Genomic DNA, 22,221 nt, shown 5'->3' with positions numbered 1-22,221 from the left:
GGCAAGAACCTGGCCCAAACTCTGCTCATGTCACTAGTCCATAAGCCTTTATTTGGAGAGGGATGCTTGTGGAGCTGTCCACAGCTCCCGTGCTGCACGGAGAAAGAGTTCTTAGAGCAGCCTCCCCTGGATGAGGACAGGAGTGTAGTCTTCTCTGCCAATGCAAGTTAGGTGTGCCTGCGGCCAAAGCACCAGAGCTTGGCGGATAAGGTGCACAGTGCATGGGAGGGATGTTCACCTGTCCCAGGACCACACATGAATGAGGGTAAGGAGGTGGGCGGGGCCAAGAAGCTGAGTGGGCGGGTACGGCTTGATAAAAGCGGAAATCTGGATGGTGCATCTTGTCCTCCTCCCTTCAGTCACAGTGGCAAGACACTGAAGCAGTGGCTTTTCCTCTCTGAGCCTGTTTCCTTATCTGTAAAATGGGGCAATAGTGTCTGCCTGGAGGGGAGATGGTTACTGCTGAGCCCAGGTCACCTGCTTCTACTGCTCAGGCCGAATAAGGCAGACGGGGCACTGCCAAAAGTTGTCAGCAGGCTCTAGAACTATCTAGAATTTGTTAAATGAGGGGGTGAGAGTAGGAGGATGAGGGTTTTAGTCTCAGGTTTTCTTGGGATTTGTTCAAGGCAAGGGGCCAGCTGGGCTCTCTTCTGTAGGCAGCAGGAAGAGAAACATATCTGGAGGGGTGGGAAGGATGGGCTGAGTTTGGGCCTACTCCCACCAACCTGGGGGCAGGGTGCGTGTCTCTGTGTGTGCAGGTGCTGCTTCTCTATGGCTAGCGTCCTGGGCAGCCGTGGGGCTGGACGGAGGCCTTCGAGACAGCAAGAAGGCCCAGTGGCGGCTCACCAGAACTTTTCTTTTGTGGCCCTCAAGTCCAGGAGGCCTAGGTGTCGAAAGAGCCCTGGGCTCTGGAAAGACCTGGGGCCTTGGAGTGGACCAGCCCAGGGTGGGGCAGGGCCGCAGGAAGAGAAGCTGGGAAAGCTCCAGGAGCAGAGGGTACCACAGCACCCCCCTCCAGCACTTTGCCCCTGCCCTCTGGCCCCAGCGCTATTTGAAGTGGGACAAGAAGTAGGCAACGGGGTAGTGGGGCCCATCGATGCCCAGGCCCTGGCAGAGGCCCAGAAGGCGGTGACGGGCCTCGGCCGGGCTGGACCCAGCACAGGCCACACTGCAGTAGGGCTCCTCGTATTCGCCAGGCACCAGGGCCTCCTCCAGCAGATTGAGGCGCAGCAGGCCCTGGTCGTGAAGAGCCTGCAGGGTCTCGGGGCTGGCGGTGGAACTCAGCGCCTGCAGGTGCTGGGACACCAGGCACATGACACCCACCAGGTGGCCCCGGGCGCGGGGGTGGGCGGGCAGGGCAGGTCGCAGGCCACAGGCCACCATAGCCGCAGCCAGCAGCAGGTCCACACCGTAAAGCTCCAGGATCCAGTCTCGCAGGTAGAAGCCGCCCATGCGGGGGTTGATCTCAATGAGCCGCGGCCCAGCCCCGGTCAGCTTGAGCTCCACGTTGAAGACCCCGTCCAGCAGCCCACAACCCAGGCAACAGCGGAAGGCGGCCTGCACCAGCTGTGCCTCCTGCTCTGGGGCCAGCCCAGTGGGCATGCAGGCTGCGGTCTCAGTGAAGCCAGGCAGCCGCGTGGGGCCGTTGTCAGAGACGAAGGCAGCCAGCAGTCGCCCGCCGAACACCACCAGATCCACATCATGTTCCGTGCCCTCGATGAACTCCATCAGCAGCATGGCATTGCCCCAGCCCAACCCAATGCCTGGGTGGTCAGCCTCGCCCTGCAGGTCTCGGGCGATCCGGGAAAAGTGCTCGCGGCACTGCGAGGCATCCTTCACCAGCCGCACACCCACCGCGCCAGCCCCGAACTCTAGCTTCATGACGCCTGGCAGGGGCACCTGGCGGACAGCCCTGTCCACATCGGCCTCACTCTCCAGTGGACAGCAGGGCACAGCATAGAGGGAGGGCGCGGGCCAGGGTGGGCCACGGCGGCACAACAGGTGCAGCTGGGTGCGGCTCTTCTGCTTGGCCAGGCGCATGGCGGCCGGCGGGTTGCAGGGCAGGCCCAGCTCCTGGCAGAGCAAGGCTGTGAGCACCAGGCAGTCATCCCAGTAGGAAAAGCAGCCATCGAGCTGCAGGCCGCGTGCCCGCACCAGCCCCGCCAGCACCCGGGCGTTCTCCTCATCCCGCCGGTGCTCCGTGACGTCGAAGTGGATGAAGGTCTGCACCAGCTGGGATGCAAAGTGGTTGGGGTCCGACTCCACCAGGTGTATCTGCAGAAACCACAGAACAGTGACACGCCGAGATCAGCTCCTGTGGGGCATTGGGCAGTGGGATGGGGCCTGGAATATGGTCCTAGCCCTCGGGGGAGAAGGGTTCACTAGCTCTAGGCGCTCAAAGCGTGTTTGATGGAGACTGAGTGAAAAGTACAGAGGTGAGACACCTAATCCAGCCTAGACGGGACGGAAGGCAACCTAGAGGAGGCAGTGCTTAAACTGGGAGCTCAGTAAGATTTGCTGTGTGCTTAGTCGCTCAGTCATGTCTGACTCTGTTCGACCCCATGGACTGTAGCCTGCCAGGCTCCTCTGTCCATGGAATTCTCCAGGCAAGAATATTGGAGTGGGTTGCCATACCCTCCTCCAGGGGATCTTCCCAACCCAGGGATCGAATCCAGGCCTCCAGCATTGCAGATGGATTCTTTTCTGTCTGAGCCACCAGGGGATAAGATTTAGCCCGAGGAAAGACAGTTGCAGGAGAGAGGTTGGTGGGGGGAGTGATCTAGGTGACAGACGGTGTCAGAAAGGATTGGTCAACTCCCACTGGCAGGCACAGTCTGGCCTGGGTTTGTAGGGAAACCAACAGGGTTAGGGCTTAGGACTGGTGGCCTAGTGGCCCGAGGCGGTGCCTTTTACTCCCAGAGGGAACAAAATTTAGCGAGGGGCCAAAAAAAAAAGTTGAGATTTCTAACCTGGGCGGAGCAACAGGCCCCGCCCCTGTGCTGAGGCTCTGTGCTAAGTGGGTTCAGTCGTGTCCGACTCTCCGCGACCCTGGACCGTAGCCTGCCAGGCACCCTGTCCATGGGGGCTGTCCAGGCAAGAATACTGGAGTGGAGCACTCCAGTGCCCTCCTCCAGGGGATTCTCCCGACCCAAGGATCGGAACCCTAGTCTCTTAACACCTCTTGCTCCGGCAGGCGAGTTCTTTAAGCATTAGCTCCACCTGGGAAGCCCCAAGCTGGACCGCCCCACATAGGCCCCGCCCCGAGGCCAACACCTCCCGGGGCCCCGCCTCCGCCACGCCTACCGGGGCTCAAAGCCCCGCCCACCTTGAGCCCGTAGTCGCGCGCCGCCTCCCACACGAACTTCTTGCTGACGCCGCCCGCGCCGAGCAGCAGCAGCTGCTTTCCCTCCATGAGGCAGCGCGCCGAACGCCGCAGCATCGTCTCCACCAGCGGCGCGGCCGCCGCCTCCTCGGCCGCCAGGCCCAGGTGCTGCGCTGCCCATAGCCCCTCTAGCGCGCCACATGCTTCCAGACACAGGCCTCCGTTCACCTCCAGGGCCACGGGGGTCAGCGTACGACCGGCCACCGTCAAGGCGAAGTCCACCCCTGGGCCGGGCAGGGGGACGCGCGGGCTCAGTGCAGGCCGCCTTCGGGCCTCCGGGGGATCCGCCCCCCCACCTCCGCCGGTCCTCATCCCCGGAAGCCCCACACTCACCGAGGAAGTCAGTTCGGACCTGGCGTCCTCCGCGCTGCTCAGCGCTCAGGCCGGCCTCCAGGGTCAGCACGGCGGCGAGCGCCGCCTCGGCCGCCGCCTTGACGCGCTGCCGCACGATTGCCGCCTGAGAAGCCTCCGCCAGGCCGCACTGGGCCAGCGCCGCCTCCAGCGTCCGGGGCAAGGAGCTCTGATGTCGCAGAGGCCGGTCCCCACGGCCCACGCTGCATACCACCTGCGCAGGGAGGCGACTCAGGGCGCTGGTCCCTCCTGGGACCATCCCCGGCCCCCAGCACACCTCCCCCATGCCACGATCCCGGCCACACTCCTCCCTAGACATTCAACAAGTCCTGTCCTCCAATGTGACTTAGACTGCACAAACCACTCTCCCCGTCACTGCGCATCTGGTCCGCCTGCGGGATTCTCTCCAGGCGTCCAGGCCCAGCTGAGGGTCTCTATTCCCTAAGGGTGCCAAGTATGCTTGCTCCTAGGTCCTCAGCTCCGGCGCTGGGGGGGGGGGGGGGGGCGGGTTATGCCAGCCTGGTGGGCCCAACCCTAAAGCTCCCTGAGGGCAAGGCTGAATCTCTTCTCAGTTTGGCCCAGAGCTGTGTACCTAGGAGGATCCCTAAGCCTCCCTGAACTCCCCAGCTTGGAGACCCCTCCTAAGGGCTATCAGGGACCCTGGGTCAGTCTCTTCTGAGGGCAAGAGCTCCAGGGGAAGAGGATTCAGCCCTGGGCCCTGGTAGCCAGCATGGCATACCAGGTAAAGCTATTGATGTGGGGGGGGGGGGAACAGGTGTCTAATGGGTGGAAGAGGAAAGAGCGGCGTCAGACCAGGAGGCCTTCCAGAGGCAACCAGAGTCCGCACCCCCAAGATTTTGTCCTCCCTGCCCAGGGGTCCCCCAGAAGCTCAGTGAAAGTAAACTGGGGTGCGGCAGCAGGACCGTGACCTGAATCCGAGCCAGGCTCACCTTGCTCAGCAGGGGCCTGTCACCCTGTGTCCGACACACCACCGCACAGATCCTCAGGGCCAGCTCAGGGCCAGGGGGAGGGCTGCCTGGGGAGAGGCGGTAAGGCCTGAGCATAGAGCAGCCGGGAGGCCGAGCCAAGCTCCACCCTGGGCTGGCCCAGGTGGCCCTCACCTGGAAAGGGGAGCCGGGCAGGTGGGCAGACAGCCTCCACCAGGACACTCTCCTCCTCTTCCAGTTTCTCCAGCAACGCCAGCACTGTGTCCACCACTGGGCCCTGCTCAGCTCGTGGATACAGACGCAAGGCCTGCCTCCCTCTCCAGCGCCAGCCACTGAGCTTCACGGCCACCTGCAATAGGGAGGGGAAGGCGGTACCCTCACCACCCAGGCCCCTGCAGGGTGGGACAGTCATACCATAGGAGCCAGTCAGGACACGGAGGTAAGAAAGCAGGTGGTTATCACAGAGATGGGGCGGGGGGGGGTGGGGGCTCAAAGCTGGGGATGGCTTCCTGGCACGACCTGTAACCATCCGGGGGTCCCCTCCCATTGGCATCTGCACAGGCTCAGGGGCAGGAGCCGGTTACCTGCAGGGCATCACCCAGGGCCTCGGAATGCAGAAAGGCCCCCACTTCCTCCTTCACCAGTGTCTCCTGGCCCTCTTTGCCATTCAGCTCCACCAGCCGTAGTCCCGGGCTGGCATCCCCTCCCCGCAGCAGTGCCGGTGGCTTGTAGGTGAAAGCCAGGGTAGCTGGCACGGCCACGTTGCCCTGCTGAGCCAGCAGCCGCCTCGTCAGCAGCCGGTCCTCTAGCAGCCGGGCCAGCTCGGCTGAGGCTCCCGTGGGGCAGGTCAGGTCGCGGGCGAGCTCAGCCGCCTCTCGACCCCAGCCAGGCCCCAGCCCCAGGCCAGCCAGGAAGTAGGTGGCCCGACGAGCGGGGACAAAGTCATCCAGGAATGTCAGGCCCCCCGGGTGGAAGCTCACGGCCTTGGAGACCAGCAGGGCTGCCTCACCCGGCTGCCCCGGGGCTGGCACCTTTGTCAGCCAAGCGGGGGACAGGCAAAGGAGCATGTTTCCTGTGGGCAGAGAGAGGAGGGTTGCTGGCCAGGGAAGGCTTGATGCCCCCATGCCCTCCATCTCCCGCCTGGGCCCCTGGGTCGTAGGGGGCAGCTGCTCCCAGAACTCCCCCCTCTCGCCTCCGGAGCAGGGCAGCTGGTCCAGTGGAATGCAGGCTGTTGCCAGGGTCGGCGGGTATTTTGGGATGTGGCCGGGCCAGGGCAGGGCTGCCCTTTCCGAAGGAGGGGGTGGGGGAACTTGGGCATACACTCACCCGGGCTCTGGACCCCAGCCTCCAGCAGCACGGACAGGAAGGTGCTGGGGGACCCCAGAATGCACAAGGTCACCTCCGCCCCAGGGCAGCCTTGAGAGAGAAGAAAATGATGCCAAGCTCACCAGGGGCTCCCCTTGCTGTCTTTCTGCCTGCCTTTCCCTGCCCCCATAGCCCTGGCCTCACCCTTGGGCCCCCCAGGTCCTTCCCGGTTATTGGATGAGAACAGTAAAAGGGACAGAGGAGGCTGGAAAGGGAAGGGGAGGCTGCCTGCCCACCCCCGCCCTGTGACGTTGCCCCCTTCTCTCTGCAGCTGGTCCAGAGACTCTGGAGGCTGGATGCCTGGAGACCTGGGTTCTAGCCTGAGCTCTGACACTTTCTGGGCGGCCCTTGGTCCCTGTGCAGCAGGGCGAGGAGTCGCTGCACCCCAGTTTCCCCGTCTGTTACACTGAGACCAAGCCTGTGATGTTCACCTATTCTGGCTGTAAAGTCTCTGTCCACACAGGCTCTCCTGTGGCTGCCTGATACATAAAACAGATAAACCAGGGGAGAAGTCTTGGGTCCCAATGCTAGCTGCCTCCACAGCAGCTCCCGAAACACTTCTACAGAAGCGTTGGCCCCACTGAACATGGATTGCAAATCCCAGGGCTGGATCTTATGGGGGTGGGAGGGAAGCCTTGATCTCTGACCTGACTGGTGCCAATTGCCCTTTGAAACGCCTGCCTGCCGGAGTTTGACTGACCTCACCTTCCTGGCTTCAGACCGAGTCCGAGCCTGGGGGGAAGGGGCTGACCTTGACAGAGATAGAAAGCAGGCTGGGCTGAGGGTGCCCCCCGCTCCCTGGGGGTGCCCCCCACCTCCCTGGAGCCCTCAGGCACCTGTGCGGGGCACGTGGCTGCGGTCCTGGGTCTCCGGGAGGCCCGCTTGCTGCAGACAGCTCTGCAGGAGGCTGTAGAAGTACACAGTCCAGGCCTGGGCGTCTGCCCCCTCGGGGGAGCCCTTGCAGTCCAGGCCCACGTCGTGGCGCCAGGAACCAGGGAAGCAGGCCGGGGGCGGCAGGCCAGAGCCCCCGCCCCACGGGCCCTCCTCTTCCTCCAGGTCCTTGGAGCCCAGGGGGCAGTCCCACTCGGGACCCAGCGGATCCAGGGAGAGCTGAGCAGGGCAGAAGTGGTGGGTCTTGGGCAGGGTGGGCAAGGGTCTAAGCACCCCTGTCTCCTAACCTTGGGCAGACCCAGGCCTGGGAACCAAAGAGGATGGGGTTGGATTGGAGGGTGAAGGCCTGTCAGCAGGAACATGCAGCTGGGAGCGCTTTGCAAACTGTACGTGCGGTGCCCCAAGGGCTGGGGGCAGAAAGCAATGTGCTTCTAGCAGGACCGCTGCCCTGTCATCCCACACCCAGGTCTGCCCCAGCCTGGTTCACAGGGGCAGAGATTTTTGCCTGTTTTGTTTATCAAGGTAGCCCTGGCACCTGAAACAGCCCTGGCACATTGTCATGCTGCTCAGCATTTGATGACTGAAGAATAAATGAACGAATGAACCAAGCAGTCACTCTTGGGCTGTTTTCTTCTCTCTGGCCTCAGTGACCCACAGACCATCATGGAGTTCTGCCAAGACCTAAATATGTAGGTGAACCTGGCCCAGCGTCTTCCCCAAGTAGGCCCGAGGATCTGTTATGCGGCCAGCCTTGGGCCAGGCACCAGTAAGGAAAAAGCTGGTGTCCTTCTTTTCAGATGTTCTGAGTCATGGAAATGTGCTCTTTGCATGAAATCTTATACCCTGCCCCTCTGAGGCTGGCTGAGTCCTGACTCCTGCCCAGAGGCTCAGGGTGAACAGGTGGGGACACAGGTGGGCCTGTCCTCCAGGGGAAAGGCTGGGCCTCCCCGGACAAGTCATGAGGTTTCCTTGGGCCTTGGGGTTGCCTGGTGCCCTCCCTGTCCATCCCCAGGGTCCTGATATGGCTTGGACCCAGAGAATCCCCTCGGTCATCAAGAGACAACCTGTTGCAGGCAGCCGGGAGGGCAGAGGTCTGGGCCTCCAACCTGGACTTGAATCCCGGTTTCCTGGTGCCAAATTTCTGAGCTTTGGTGCCTCTTCTTAGAAGTTGCGTTCCCTGAGAGCCCACACTGGGTTCACTGCTATGTCCCCAAACTTAGAATGGGGCCGGGCACATGGCAATAATGAATGTGGCAGAATGAATGAATGCCAAAGGGCACGGAGAGTGCCCGCCTCCCGGGGCTGATGGGGAGAGACGGAGTGCCTGGCACCCCAGCAGCTGCTTGTCCCGTGGTGCATGGTGGGGAGTCGAGGGGTGTGCGCGCAGCTGGTCTCGGGTCTGAGCTGCCTGCACAGGCCGTGCCGGGGCTAAGCTTTTAGTGCCCGCTGCTGCCCTCTGGGTCCTCCCCCTGGTTAGGGTCTCAGGCTTTGTGGGGAGGGAGGAGAGGAGACTCACCATCGTACAGGTGGGGAGGCTGAGACTGATGGGAGAGGCTGAGGGAGAGAGACAGACGGGGAATCAGGGCAGCCAGGGTCTCCACCCCGCGTCCAGCCCCTAAGACCCTGCGGGTGAAGAGGTGGCAGCCACCGTGCCTCTTCTGCCTGAGCTCCGAGGTGTCCAAGGCTGCCCCACCCCCACTCCAAGGAAACAGAGGGATTTCTGACACCGGGACCCCAAGGGGGCGCACCCAGAGCTCACACATCCCGAGTTGCGCGCAGCAGCGCTGGGGGTCCTGGCACTCAGCCCTTCCAGCGGCGGGACGCACCGGGTCCCCCGTGTGTGCACGCGCTGCCTGGGAAAGGCGGGGTGGCGGGGTGCAGGTAGTCTCTCGGGTCCCCCCGGGGGTCGCGGGCGCTCAAGGTCCTGTCCCCGCGGCCCCCTCCCTGGCTCTCCCCGGGGCGCGGGCAGCAGCCGGGGTACCTGGAGCGCAGTAGCAGCTCTGCGGAGCCGGCGGGACTCGGCGGCGGCGGCGGCACAGCGCCCGGCCCCAGCGGCGCCGCTTTATATAGAAGCGACTGGGGCATGCCCAGTGCCGGGCGGGGGCGGCGCGGGGCGCAGGGGCCGGGCCCGCCGGCCTCCGGCCAGAGAACCCGCCCCACCCCTCCCGCCAAAACCTCCGCCAGCCATCCCAACCTGGGGTCACGGGGGCCGGGGTGGTCGCGGCCCGACCTGGTCAGAGGTAGGGCGGCCGGCGGGCCAGGGAAAGACAGGGGGACAGACAGGAGACATTTAGAGCCACAGTAAGTCGAAGAGAGGGCCAGGTTCTAACGGACAGCGAGCATCCCAGAGAGTCAGACTTAGGGGCTACAGTAAAGACAAACAGAGGAGGAGGGGATAAATAGAGAGACCCACAGTAGAAGAGCGATGCAGAGAGGCTAGAGGGGGAGGGCGGGGAGGGGGGGAGGGATGGGGAAGTTGGCAGAGACTGGTACCAGGGCTTGCCCCCGGGGGTGGAGTGTCCAGGAGAGCTGGTGGGGCTCGCAGTCTGGTGCCTTGCCCTTGGATGGAGTCCTAAACTCCCCCAGCACCCCCAACCACAGCTGTCTGCCAAGGAGCGCCCTGCCCCATAGCAGATGGCATGCCCAGAAAGGCTCTCGTGAACGGGGGTCCCTGTACATCCAGGGTCCCTTCTTACCTCTCCTGGACCTTCCAGAGTAGTGACCACTGGGCAAGATGGCCCCACGAGGACAGTCGCAGTTCCCCGGGACACCCTCTGCCCTAGGGGCGGCCAGGAGGGAAGGGGGTGGCCAGGCTGGGAGTTCCCGTGGCTCTGAGCACAGGAAAGGAAAGGGGGTGTCTACACGATCTGCCCTGCCTATCAGCACTCAGGTCCACTGGACACCCACAGTTATACCCACTATCTTCCCAAGACACACATCCTTACCCCCAGACACACCCACCTAAACAGCCACAGAAGCACACCGCAAGAGACCTGACTCACACTCACATGTTCCCCCCCAGAAAACACAGCCAGAGATTCACACCCTCTCCTTAGGTGTGTCCCCCTAGGTGAGTTTCCCCCTCGATCCAGCTGCGGGGCCTCTGCACCTCCCCTTTCATCTGCTCCTCCTATATGTTTGTTTCTGCCTCCCAGGACTGGGTTGAAATGATCACAACTCCCTGTGCTGGGCGCCCTGGACAGGGAAGTGATTGTTACAGGTCTTCCCCCGCAGACCGTCTCTCCAGAGATGCCCTGGTCGATCTCTAGAACCTCCTGGGCTGGAGGGGAAGGACTAATGACCCTGCAGCACTTGTGGGGGAAAAGATGGCTGCCTTGAGCTCTTTCTACAGCTATAGTCAGAGCAGCCTGTGAGGACCACCCCCGTCTACCAAAGCAGGGACTGAGGGTAGAAGTGACTTATCTGGATCCCCCCACCCAGCTTTCCAGAGCTGCTCTGGGCCCCCCTGCTCCAGATCCACACTCTGCTCCTCCCCATGGCCGGCCCAGGCTCCTGGAATCAGGCACGGCCACCCTAGAAGATCCATCCTCTTGCTGCGTGGGTACCCTGAGCTCCACGGAGATCCACGGAAGGGATGAGGGGTGAGGGCGTGGACGTCACCAAAGAGCACGAGCGTTGACACTTAGCACGTATTAAAAACCAAAATTCAGCAGCACACTTTTTAAAGATCTTGTCAGCTTTATCCAACGGGTCATGAATCGGGCAGCATTCCATCCAGCTAACAGAAAGGCGCTCCAAGGGGTCGTGCAGATTAAGACTTTTATCGGCAGAAGGGAGCAGACACAAAAGTTATACTCAGGCGAAAAAGCGGGTTGGTTATTGCAAGGTCACTTTCTCCTCCTTATTCTTTTGTCCTTGCCGCATGGCTTGGGATCTTCTTTCCCTGACCAGGGATCGAACCTGGGCCCTCAGCAGTGAAAGCACAGAGTCCCAACCACTGGACTGCCAAGGAATTCCCTGCAAAGTCACTTTATTTTGGGGGGACAGCAGGAGTAGATGACCTCACTAGTGCTGGTCAGGTGATTCCAGATTGATTGCTTTAAAAGATAGAATTTCCAGGAGAGCTGGAGCTGTATTGGTGGTGGTGGTTTAGGTGCTAAGTCATGTTCGACTCTTTCAACCCCACGGACTGTGTAAACCGCCAGGCTCCTCTGTCCACAGGATTTCCCAGGCAAGAATACTGGAGTGGGTTGCCATTTCCTTCCCCAGGGGATCTTCCTGACTCAGGGATCGAGCCCTGGCCTCCCGCATTGCAGGTGGGTTCTTTACCAACTGAGCCAGTAATTAAGTTGTCTCAGTTGGGTGACGGAGAGCTTAGCATCAGTGACTCCATCTTGGGCCTGCTGTCTTGTTCCTGTTTTTTAACATTTATTTATTTGCCTGCACCAGGTCTTAGTTGCAGCACGTGTGATCTTTGGTTGCAGCATGTGGGATCTAGCTCCCTGACCAGGGATCAAACCTGGGCCCCCTGCATTGGGATCGTAGAGTCTTAGCCACTGGACCACCAGGGACGTTCCTGCTGTCTTGTTTTTAACACAAGCAGTGCAGCATCTGTTTTCTCATCCTTAAATGGGGATTATGATGCCTACTTCAGCCCAGGCTTGGCTGGGCATGGGGCGCCTGGCAGAAGGCAATAGTGTTAGCAAATGTTTTTTGACTTGTCCTAGGCACTACGGAGTGTTTTATGTGCCATATCTCACTTAACCCTACCCCATAGCAGTTGTGATTCTCTGCCTTTTATTGATGAGGCAATCAAGGCTCAGAGAGGCAATGTGATTTGCCGAGGGCCACACAGTTGATGAGGGGCAGGGCTGGGGTCTTCCCTATGCCACAGCATATGCACACAGGGCGGTGTGGTCCTATGCCCACCCCCAGACTGCCCTGGCTGGGCATCAGCTGTGATGGCATCTGCCTTGTGGACACAGAGAGGAAAATCAGGGTCGAGCTATGGCAGCCTTGGGACTCGGCGGGGGTGGGGGCAAGCAGGCTGGCAGGACAGTCTTGCTCTGTCTACGCCAGGAGAGCCTGGAGGTCACCCGAGGCGGAGCTGAGCCACGTAGGGGTGGGGTGAGGCGAGGCCATGCCTGAGCTACTGCCCAGCTCCACTAGACAGTAATCCCAGTAAAGATGACCCCAGTGGAGTGCTCTTGGGGCTGGGTGGGAGCTGCTGTTATCCCACTATTTGTAGGAGGAAGTGGAGGCTCAGAGAGAGTGAGACAGCCTTTCCTATGTGTTGAGGCAGTCCAAACGCGGGTTGGAAAAGAATTTCCAGACACAGAGCATTTCAGAAGGGAGTGAGTTTATTAAGAACAAAGAGCAGAGATAAAGTGGGCACTGTGAGCTCAGGGGGCCAACCACCTGACAGACTAGGGAAAGTTGACTGATTTCCTGGGTTAAGAGCCAATTTTTACAGTTTCAAGACAAAGAAAATTCCTGCTGGAAGGTTGATATTAGGTGATTGGATGGGGTACCATAGGGTGTTTACTGGAGTGGGCATCTTTGCCAAATTAGGAGTCAGGAAGCTTCTTAGTGATCAGGGGCGCTTTGGGCAACGATTACAAAGGGGCTCAGTCAGCTTCGGAGGTGACCTTTGTTCTGGGCTCCGCTTCTGTGGCTTTGCTGCAAGGCCACCTGCGCCTGGGGACAGGATTCCACTCTGAGCAGGACTTTACAGGAAGTCCAAGCTTGACCTCTGGACAGTGTGGGGATGGGGGGACGTTTGGGGTGGGTGGCAGTCGAGATAAGACCATGCCCCCCAACCATGAGGGGTCCGTCTGCCCTTCCACTTCTTTGCTTTCCCCCACACTCCTCTCGCTGTCCCCTGGGCTGACCCAGGCAGATGCCAGCCCAGCTTTGGTTCCCACGGGCTGAGTACTCTCAGGTACGTGCCCTGCCTTCTCCGAGCCCCCTTCCAGGCAGAGGTGTAGGGAGCTGGGGCTGCTAGTCCCCTGAGTGCAGTTGTGCAGGTTGCTCACTGTACAAAGTTGCCCTGCTGAGCGGTCACTTCCCTGCGGTCCTGCAGGGTTGCACGTACCTGGAGGGGGGACATCTTTTCCTAGCTAGCACCCGGGTGCCATAGGGGTAGCACAGCCCTGTGGGAAAGGCATGTGTAAAAGTGCTCACACTAGGAGGGAGCGGTCCTCTTCTGGTCTGACCCCTTGGCCCAGGCTTCCCAGGTTGATAACAGGACCTGAGGAAGGACGGTCCAGAAAATGCTTCTCTGAGTAGATAAGGCCATGACTCAGCCCCTGCTCCAGGGGCCCTGCTGGAGACCGCCTGCCCCAGGGTCCGGATCCGTGGGGAATGCCTTGTGGCCTCCCCTCCAGCCTCAGGATGGGTTCTTAGTCCAGGACCAAGGCTGCTCTTCCTGCTCCCCTAACCTCTCGGCAGAAGAGCTGAGTGGTGGGAGGCAGGGAGTTCAGGGTGGACCCCATAAACTCTCTGCAGGCCCCTACCTGCCTGCTTCCCTGCCTGAGAGTCCATCAGACTCTGGCTCTAAGCCTAAGGCATGGTCTAGCCAGCCCTGCCTCTCTCTGTGATCCTGGGCTGGACACTCCACCTGGCTAGGTCCCCCTTTCTCTACAGAGGCTCAGTGCCACCTGCAGAGACAGGGTGTGTGGGTGAGTGAGGGTCTGAGAAAGGGGTCTGTGAACTGCAGGGGAAGGCGTTATTATTAAGCTCTAAGTACCCTAGTGGGGGTGCTTCCCAGGTGGCACCAGTGGTAAAGAACCCGTCTGCCAATGCACGAGACATAAAAGATGCGGGTTCAATCCCCAGGTCAGGAAGACCCCCTGGAGGAGGGCACGGCAACCCACTCCAGTATTGCTGCCTGGAGAATCCCATGGATGGAGGAGCCTGGTGGGCCACAGTCCATGAAGTCAGAAAGGGTCCAAAGAGTTGGACACAACTTCGTCCACAGTCCATGAAATCATGAAGAGTCACAAAGTCATAAAGAGTCCAAAGAGTCAGACACGACTGAAGCGACTGAGCACCTTGGTAGGGGCTTGGGAGGGAAGGGGGGGCTCAGAAAATTTTCTTTAACTCACAGGGGCCCAGCTGCTGCCCCACACTCAGAACCAGGGCTGGAGTGAAACTGGGGGAGTGGGTGGGAACAGGAGAGAGACAGAGCACCCCCTGGGGGACGGATGGGTGTGGGTGTCAGGTTCGTGGTGGCTGACGTGGGGGGAGGGGTGAGCCTTGGGTCTGCCATAGGCGGCAAGAGAAAGATAGTCGCTCAGTCGTGTCTGACTCTTTGTGACCCCATGGACTGTAACCCACCAGGCTCCTCTGTCCATGGAATTTTCCAGGCAAGAATACTGGAGCGGGTTGCCATAGGCAGCAAAGCTCGGGCCCAACTGCCTCTTCTCCTGGCAAACTCAGTTTCCGCCCAGGCAAACTTCAGCTCTGTGTCTGGACCTCCATGTGAGTCCCTCCTCCAGACCAAAGGCTCCTTGAAAGTGGGATGGTCTGCCCCTGGACCCGGGACCTGGCCACTCACATAGTAAGCGCCCTAAGAGTATATACACAGAGACTTCCCTGGTGGCCCAGCAGCTAAGACCCTGTGCTCCCAATGCCGAGGGCCCAGGTTTGATCCCCGGTCAGGAAACTAGATCCCACATGTTGCAACTAGAGATCCCTTGTACTGCAACTAAGACCTGATGCAGACAAATAAATAAAAATTAAAAGAAGGAAAGTATATATAGACCCGCACGCTGGGAAAAAACCTGAAGGCAGGAGAAGGGGACAACAGAATATGAGATGGTTGGATGGCATCACCGACTCGATGGACATGAGTTTGAGCAAGCTCCGGGAGATAGTGAAGGACAGGGAAGCCTGACGTACTGCAGTCCGTGGGGTTGGGTTGCAGAGTCCAACATGACTTAGCAACTAAACAACAATAACAACACAGAGTGAGCGTCTTCCTGTGGCCGTGGACTCGTCAGCAGCCCATTTGGAATCAGTGGTCTGAGGGTGCCAATGTGTTCCAGCACAGCCATTGAGAAGGGTGCACTCAACACTCCACCATTTAAGCAAGACTGCAGTCACTTTCTCTGGGTACTCCCGAGTCCAACCACCCCCCCACCCTCCGCCCTCTGCCCTCAGGGGAGGGCACCCAAGAATGCAGGGCACCAAGAGTGGCCCTGCAGGGACACGAGCCTGCCTCGGAACCAGCCCCGTTGTCCTGGCGATGGCTCCTGTCCCAGGCACCTCAGGCACCCACGGGGGCAATTAGCGAGTGTGGGAGGGGGTTTCCATGGTGGCAGTCCCCAGGGGGTGCGGCTGGGGTTTCGGGAGGAGGCAAGGGCCGGCGGGGCCTTTCTCCTTTGTCTGGGCACACTAGGCCTTTGTTCTCAGCCGCCTCTCTCTGAGGATGGGACCAGGACCCGGGGTGGGGGGGGTGCGGACTTGGGTTAGAGTGCTCCTACCACTGGGGGGCTCCTGAAATCAGCAAGGGGAGGGAGCAGAAGAGGAGACAGAGTCCCACATGTGGGCCCAGCGTCCACTGGGGGAGCCCAGGCACAGGAGCCTCACCTGGCCCCAAGAGGCTGGGCACTTGCTGTGGGTTCCTGTAGCTGGTAAACACCTTCCAGCAGTCAAAGCCTCCCTGCACCCTGGGGAGCCGGGCGGGACTCGGAGGGGCGGGGCCGTGAGGGGAGCGAAGGCGGAGGGGAGGGGGCGGCTGGTGGAGGGTTGAGGGGGGCAGAGGGCATTGATCTGACCGCATGCAGGCTTCTGTTCAGACTTTATTCCAGACCCCTCAGGAGCCTTTTGGGGTCCCCATGGCCCAACCCGTGCCCTCTCTCGCGCACACCTCCAGTGCGAGCTTGATGCGTGCAAGGGCCCAGGCACCCGGGCAGCCCTGTGGGTGGAGGGTGGCCTGGGTTCTCCAAACCCCACTCTGCAGCCTCCCATCCTCCTCAGGCCTGAGGCAGTCCACAGGAAGGGAGCGAGGCATCCAACCCCAGCTGTAAAGTGCAGTGCCCACTTCGAGGCTGGCATCCACTGTTCAGGCAGTTGGGATCGGGGGGACCCTGAGTCCGTGGTACCCTCAAAAGTGGGACCTACCCTCAGAATCGGGTGTCCAGGAAGGAGGTGGAGCTTCGATGGGACCTGGCGGGGCTCTCGATAGGGGGGCCCCTGGACCGGGTCAGCAGCCCATGGAAAGTCTTGCCTCGGGTCTGGGGCTTGCGCCGGGGTGCCTGGGGCTCCTCTGGGGGCTGTATCACGATGCGGGGCACCTCGGGCCGGGGGCTCCCCTGGGTTCCTGCCAGCTGCTGGGTCTCAAAGATGGCCGGGGCCCCGGGCAGGCGGGCCTGCGGCCTCGGGGGTGGCTCGGATGCTGATGCTGGCAGCTGGGCCAGCTGGGCCTTGATCTCCCGCTGCAGCTCCAGTTCGGACAGGGCTACGCCATGCACCTGCGGGGAGTGGTTGATACTGAGCCTGGGGGAGGGCAGGAAACAATGAGATCCCCGCAGGGCGGGCAGTACACAGCCCCAGGAAGTGGCTGAGGGCTGAAGGGCTGACAGACAGACAAAGAGACAGACTAAGGGAGCCACAAAAAGCCACTTGAGGCCTGGGGTTTCCACATTCTCTGCTGCTCAGAGAACAAGTAGGGAGCCCGGTGCTTACTGTGACTACTCTCTCTGGGCCTCAGTTTCCCCAGCTGTGCAGGGGGCTGCTGGGCCGCTGCAGGGGGCAGGCAAGGGGCACCCACCTGTGGCATGAAGACCTCTTCTTGCAGCTGGGCAGGCGGGATAGATCGAAGGGCGCCAAGCGTCTCCAGGAGCCCCGGGCAGGCCAGGCGCTGTTCAGTGGTGCCCAGCGCTAGGCGCACCAGGGTCAGCCCCACGCGGAACAGCACCTTCACACCTGCAGGCCGGTGGGGCTCTCTCAGTGCGGGGCCAGCTCTCAGTCCGGGCCCAAACCTGTCCTTGGCCAGACTCCTTTCACCCTCCTGCAGCTCTGCCGCCTGGACTGAGAGCCGGTTGGCCACGTGGGGGCACCGGCCAGCGGGTCCCAGCAGCCACTGAAGCTTGTGGGCAGCACGGCCTGCCAGGAGCCAAGGGCTACTGACAGCCTCACACTGGGCCTTCTCATTCTGGGCCTCGGCTCCTCGCCCCATCCAGCAAGGGGCTGGGTGGTGATGGGACAGCCTTTCCAGCTCAGATCTGTGAGCTTCTGATTCTAGAAAGATTCAAGCCAGAGCTCCTCACCCCTAAGCACATGTGCACACACACACACAGGCATGCACATGCACGTGACTTTGGCCTGCTCCTGGAGCCTCAGAGCCCCTCCCTGGCAGCCTCGGGCCTGCTGAGAAAAGCAGTCAGGGGACCAGTGAGGCCTGGTGACCACCCTGCCGTGTAAATGGACAACAGGACTACTAACGTCGTCACTGTCACCAAAGGGCAAGGGTGCGTCCGCGGGGGCCCCGCCCACCCCACCCTCAAGGTCCAAGTCTGCAGGGGAGGACAAGCGGACGGGGACTTGGACATCCAGGGTTAGAACACTAAGCCAGTCTGAAGCCAACTGGGCATACAGCAGGTGCTCAGTCGATGCACTGATGGATTTCTACCATGCAACCGCCGGACAAACCGTATAGAACGGAATGCAAGTGTGCCGCTGATGGGGTACCAGGCAGAGCTCCAAAGACCTTGAGTCCAGCTCAGCTTCGCTCTGACTGCCCCCTGCTCTTGGCCTGGCACCTCTCCCCACGCCCGCACCCCTCAAGTCATCCGTGGCCGGGACCCTGCGGACAGGGTCCTGCTTGCCTCTCCTTTTCCACCCGGCTCCGCATGGCTGCCTCTTCCAGGGGGCAGCCGCCAGCATATTTAAACAGCCCTCTCCTGCCGCTCCCTTACACTCTGGCACGTCCTTTGTTTTATTTTCTTCACGGAACTTATGACAATCTATAAATATCTTGTTAATTTGGTACCGCCGCCTCCCATCCCCACCCCCACCAGAATGTAGGTCTCACTCACTCAAGTGGCCCTGGCTCCCAGAGCTGCGCCTGGCCTCCAAGGGCTCGCGCTGAGGTGCCCCCACCGTGCCCAGTCCCTGAGCTGTGCCACTGCTGTGGTGTCGCCAGCTCCTGCCCCATCGACCTCAGGGAAGCCTCCCTGACTCTAGCCCTCCCTGTGGTGGCCTCACTGCTGGCGGCGGCGAGGGCTGCCGTTCCTCCCATTGGTGATGCGTGGCCAAGGGCGGGTTACCCTCGGCACACCCCAGCACCCAGGCCCGGGATCAGGGTTGGCGGTGGCGGCGGGGCAGAGCAGAGCTGGCACCTTCACCCTCTGGGCCCACCAGGCACGCCCTCCTGCCCCCGCCCACCTGGCCGGCCCCCCACTCACCCTCGCTGAGAAAAGCGTCCCAGACACGCAGCACCGTGGGGAAGGGCAGGGAGCGGGCGAAGAGGCACAGGAACCACTCGGGCAGGTAGAGCAGGGGCCCGACGCCCACCTTCTGCAGGTGCTTGTGCACACGTGGGAGCAGCCGTCGCAGCAGGGCCATGAACACCTCGGCGTCCAGCCGCACAGCCTCCTGCGGCCACGTCCATCAGCACCACGACCCCAGGCCCCGCCGAGTGGCCAGGCTCCCACCCCCCAGCCCGCTCTCCCCCTGTGCCCTCGGGGCCCATCCCAGCCTCTCACCATGTGGGGCCCGTAGTAGCCAGGAAGGTAAACCTCGCAGATCTGTACCAGGCACCAGAAGGCCTCCTGGGGGCGGGCACAGGCCTTGAGTGCCCACCGCAGAGGGGACCGCAGGGGGAGAGGGGCACAGGGGAGGGCCTGGACACCATCTGGGGTGACTCTGGAGCCGGGAGCCTGGTCTCAGTGCTGGGGATGGGGTTGTGAGGGGTGGGTCTTACCACAAAGCTCCCCGTTGCCTAGAAAGAGGCCTACCAAGGGGTGTAGGGGTAGGAATACAGGGCTCAGAGGGCTGAATTTGAGGGTCGCAGGGTGGGGGCTCACTGGTCAAGGGAGCGGAGGTCCCAAAGTTCAAGTCTTAGGTTCTTGGGGTCATTGGGGTCAGGGATCATGGTCACAGGGTTCAGAATCAAGGGTCATAAGGTCAAGGTGATAACATCCAGACTTTTAGATCATTGGGCCAAAGGTCAGGGGTCAGGGTTCGATGTTCCTGGAATCAAGGTCATTGGGTTTGGCCGTCACTGAGGTTGGCAATCATGAGGCCCTGGCTCACTAGGACAGGTTTGCGTGGGACTTGAGGATCCTAGGTCCCAGAGGCCAGAGTTCCGGGGGACGGACGGGGGCGGTGGTCACGGTCCAGGGCACAGGTTGCCTTGGCCCCTGGTCACTGGAGCTGGGGGTCCAGGGTCTCAGGTAACTGAAGTCAGAGTCCCTGGGGGTGGGCGTCTGGGTCTGGGGTCCCTGCCACGGGGCTGAGGGCACTCACCTCCGGGGGCAGGTGCATGAGCAGCACGGCGGCCACAGGGCCCTGGGCCTGGCAGTAGCCCTGCTCCGGCCGGTACAGGGTGTAGGCCTTCAGCACCTGCAGGAGCCCCTGCTGCCTGTGCCAGAAGACCCGGTCAGGGGCCAGGCCTCCGGGCATCCCTCCCATACCCTCCGGCGGCCCCTGCCCAGGCCTCGGCCCCTCAGGGGCCTTGCTGGGTCCTCTGAGATGCAGAGACATCAAGCCAGGGTCAGGGACTTGGCCAAAGGATTGGACTCGCCTGGGGATTGGGGGCTGGGGGTCCCTGGGCATCTCCGGCCTCGTACCCGTGACCCTGGGGTGACACAAACATCTCATGCAGCGGGAACTGACGGTGCAGGTCCCTGCCGATGGTTTCCATCCACTGCGGGTCTCCCGGGGCCTCAGCCAGGTTCTGCAGGTGGGCAAGAAGGTGGAGGTGAAGGCCCAGAGGGGTGAAGGGCTAGGGGAGGAGGCTGGGACCCCCGCCGGTCCCCTCACCTGGTAAGTGCCAGGGTTGTTCTTCTGACACACGTGAGCCCCGCACAGAAGGGGCCAACACCGGGCCCGCAGGGCCGAGGGGATGCCTTTCCGGCACTGCATCTTTACCTGTGGGTGAGGCCAGGGCACCCCGTTAGGCCAGCCACGCCAGATTCCCCTGCTCCTCTCAGCAGGCCTCAGGCACAATCTACTATCGGGCAAGAGTCTCCGCGAGAAGCAAGGAACGAAGGCAGGAGGTGCTGGGACACAGGAGGCTGAATTTTGCCAGGCAAAGGGGGACGAGTCAAGGAGGCCCGCGTGGGACCGCTCTCCCCTCACCTTCTTGTACCGCCGAGACATGGTTTTCTCCCAGTGTGAAGTCATCTCCACCCACTTCATCTCCCGCTGGCGGATGAGGTCTGCAGGAGGGTGACCCGGCCTGGGGATACACGGCACAGATGTCCAGACATGGGACAGCCACATCCACCACCTTTCCGGCTACCTGGGTGAGCCCAACTCTTGGCCCTGGAGATCTCTGGAAATCTCTGGGGTGGGGAGTGACCTGTCACCCAGGAGTTGCCAGTGGTTGTCATGGGGACAGGAAAGGATGTGGCTCCGATGTGGGCGGTAGCAGGAGACACCGAAGAGGCTGTGTAGGTGTGTGTTGGGGGAGGGGCTGGTTGACTGTCCCCCAGGACGGGGACACAGACAACTCATCAGGGAAGCTGAGTAGACAGAGCCCAAGAGCTAGAAACCAGGAGTCTTCTCTGAGCCTGATTCTGTCTCTGATGGCGGTGTGACCTCCCTATCTTATCTCCGAACTTGTCTTCCCATCAGCACCTGGGGAAGGGGGAGGACTGGTAGGGGAAGAAGTATGGGCTCTATGACCTCGGGATTCCTGGGCCGGATTGAAAGGAGAAGCGGGTTCAGCCCCTCTGGGAACCCTCAGAGACTGGGAGGAAGAGACATACAGGGACCCACCCCCCACAGCCCTGCTAACCTTAAGATTCCATCTAGAACCCGAAAACAGGTGATACTAGCAGAGTCCCCAGACCCTTCGAGGACCCTTGAGGTTGGGCCTCACTCTAGAATTCAGCTCTCAGCCTCCACCATCAGGCCCAGCACCCCGTAATCTCCTCATCCCTGCCCCACTTACCCTGGCTCTGCTGCACTGCCCCCAATGAAGCCGTAGCGGTCAGCCTGGCGATACGGGCCAGGCCCGCTCAGCTCTGAGTCGGACCCCAAAGAGCTGGAGTCATCCTGCAGCTCGCTGGGCTGCGCCAGGTCCTCGCCCAGGGCCTGGGCCATGGCGCCACCAACCCCTGGTGCCACAGGCTGCAAGATGTGGGGACAGCCAGTGTGAGCGGGGGCTCCTGGCCAGCCTGGGGCCGGGCGCCTCTTCAGCTAGGCCTCAGCCCCAGGACCTGCCCACTTGGTCTAAGAGGAGAGGCTGCAGGGTATCGCACCACACCCCTTCGGTCCCCTCTCCTCTTGTGGGGTGGGGGTGGGGCACAGGTCCAGATGGTGCAGAAAGACCAGGCCCCCTACTGGAGACCCAGGCCCAGCCCCTGTCCCCAGCAGCCCAGCTTACCTCCCTGCTGCACCTCACCTCCTCCTCTCACTTCCTCCTTAGCCACAGCTTCAGCAACGCTGGGGGCCCCTCCCAAGTGCGTGGGGGGGGGGTACCCCTTCCTCTCCAGGGCTCTTCCGGCCTGCCCCAGTGGCCCTGGGCCATGGGCTCCTCCCACCACCCCGGTGGGCTGGGTGGGTGCAGGCCTGGGTTCTTGTGCTGGGTGTGATGCAGCCAGCCCCTGCCAGAGATAGAGAGGCCACGCCGCCTCCAGATGTGAGGTCACCGGCAAATAAAATACTCAATTCAGGGTTCCAGTGAGCATTACGCTTTATTTAACGTTTCCTCTTTTGTTAATGCTTTCGACAAGTCAAACAGTAAGGCATTAACTGCGCTCCTCAAAACACAAGGATGAGACATTAAAAAATAATAATGATGTAGCATGCACCATAGGCAATGGGGACCAAAATGAGCTCGGAGTTCAGTGACAGGTGTCTGGGTCTGGTCAGCCGTCTGCAGGCCACAGGGACCCTAGAGATAAGAGTTCCTCCGTCAATCTGAAGACAACCCTTGCTATCTTTGAGCCTGTTTCCTTTCCTGCACTTCGTGGACTTAATCTGCACTCTTTGGAGAGACCCAATGAGATACCAATGAGGTCAAAACACCTTCCAGCCCGGGGCAGAAGTGGGAAGAACTATTGGGCCCTTGAAAGAGAAAAACAACTTCACACTACTTCCGGCCGCACATCCTCGGTGCAAGGGTGGGTAACTCCTCAAGGGCGGAAC

General features: G+C 61.3%; 2 protein-coding genes across 6 annotated transcripts; both read right to left on the bottom strand.

Annotated features, from left to right (window-relative positions):
* Positions 1 to 30: 30 nt before the first annotated feature.
* Positions 31 to 8,997, bottom strand: CARNS1 (carnosine synthase 1). Of its 5 annotated transcripts, none has more exons than XM_070457724.1 (11): positions 8,918 to 8,990; positions 8,685 to 8,789; positions 8,453 to 8,490; positions 6,882 to 7,155; positions 6,007 to 6,096; positions 5,265 to 5,752; positions 4,855 to 5,029; positions 4,684 to 4,769; positions 3,716 to 3,947; positions 3,326 to 3,606; positions 31 to 2,274 (listed from the first exon to the last, which is right to left on the bottom strand). In XM_070457724.1, exons 3-11 carry the CDS (start codon positions 8,453 to 8,455, stop codon positions 1,048 to 1,050), a joined length of 2,856 nt encoding a protein of 951 aa, XP_070313825.1. In that variant the 5' UTR covers positions 8,456 to 8,490; positions 8,685 to 8,789; positions 8,918 to 8,990; the 3' UTR covers positions 31 to 1,047. The 5 variants fall into 5 exon arrangements, with proteins under 5 accessions (XP_070313825.1, XP_070313826.1, XP_070313824.1 ...); XM_070457725.1 differs by having other exon boundaries at positions 6,882 to 6,952; positions 8,918 to 8,984; XM_070457723.1 differs by lacking the exon at positions 8,685 to 8,789 and having other exon boundaries at positions 8,918 to 8,997.
* A 6,686-nt stretch (positions 8,998 to 15,683) lies between these two features.
* Positions 15,684 to 21,561, bottom strand: TBC1D10C (TBC1 domain family member 10C). Its single transcript, XM_020887786.2, has 10 exons — positions 21,458 to 21,561; positions 21,023 to 21,201; positions 20,206 to 20,305; positions 19,888 to 19,995; positions 19,695 to 19,801; positions 19,372 to 19,486; positions 18,609 to 18,674; positions 18,309 to 18,498; positions 16,673 to 16,827; positions 15,684 to 16,373 (listed from the first exon to the last, which is right to left on the bottom strand). Exons 2-10 carry the CDS (start codon positions 21,172 to 21,174, stop codon positions 16,026 to 16,028), a joined length of 1,341 nt encoding a protein of 446 aa, XP_020743445.1. The 5' UTR covers positions 21,175 to 21,201; positions 21,458 to 21,561; the 3' UTR covers positions 15,684 to 16,025.
* Positions 21,562 to 22,221: the final 660 nt, after the last annotated feature.

This window comes from Odocoileus virginianus, chromosome 28, assembly GCF_023699985.2.
Source record: "Odocoileus virginianus isolate 20LAN1187 ecotype Illinois chromosome 28, Ovbor_1.2, whole genome shotgun sequence".
In the NCBI taxonomy this organism is placed as follows: Eukaryota; Metazoa; Chordata; class Mammalia; order Artiodactyla; family Cervidae; genus Odocoileus; species Odocoileus virginianus.
Note: the sequence above shows the minus strand (reverse complement) of the source record. Positions and strands in the feature narration are given on the sequence as shown.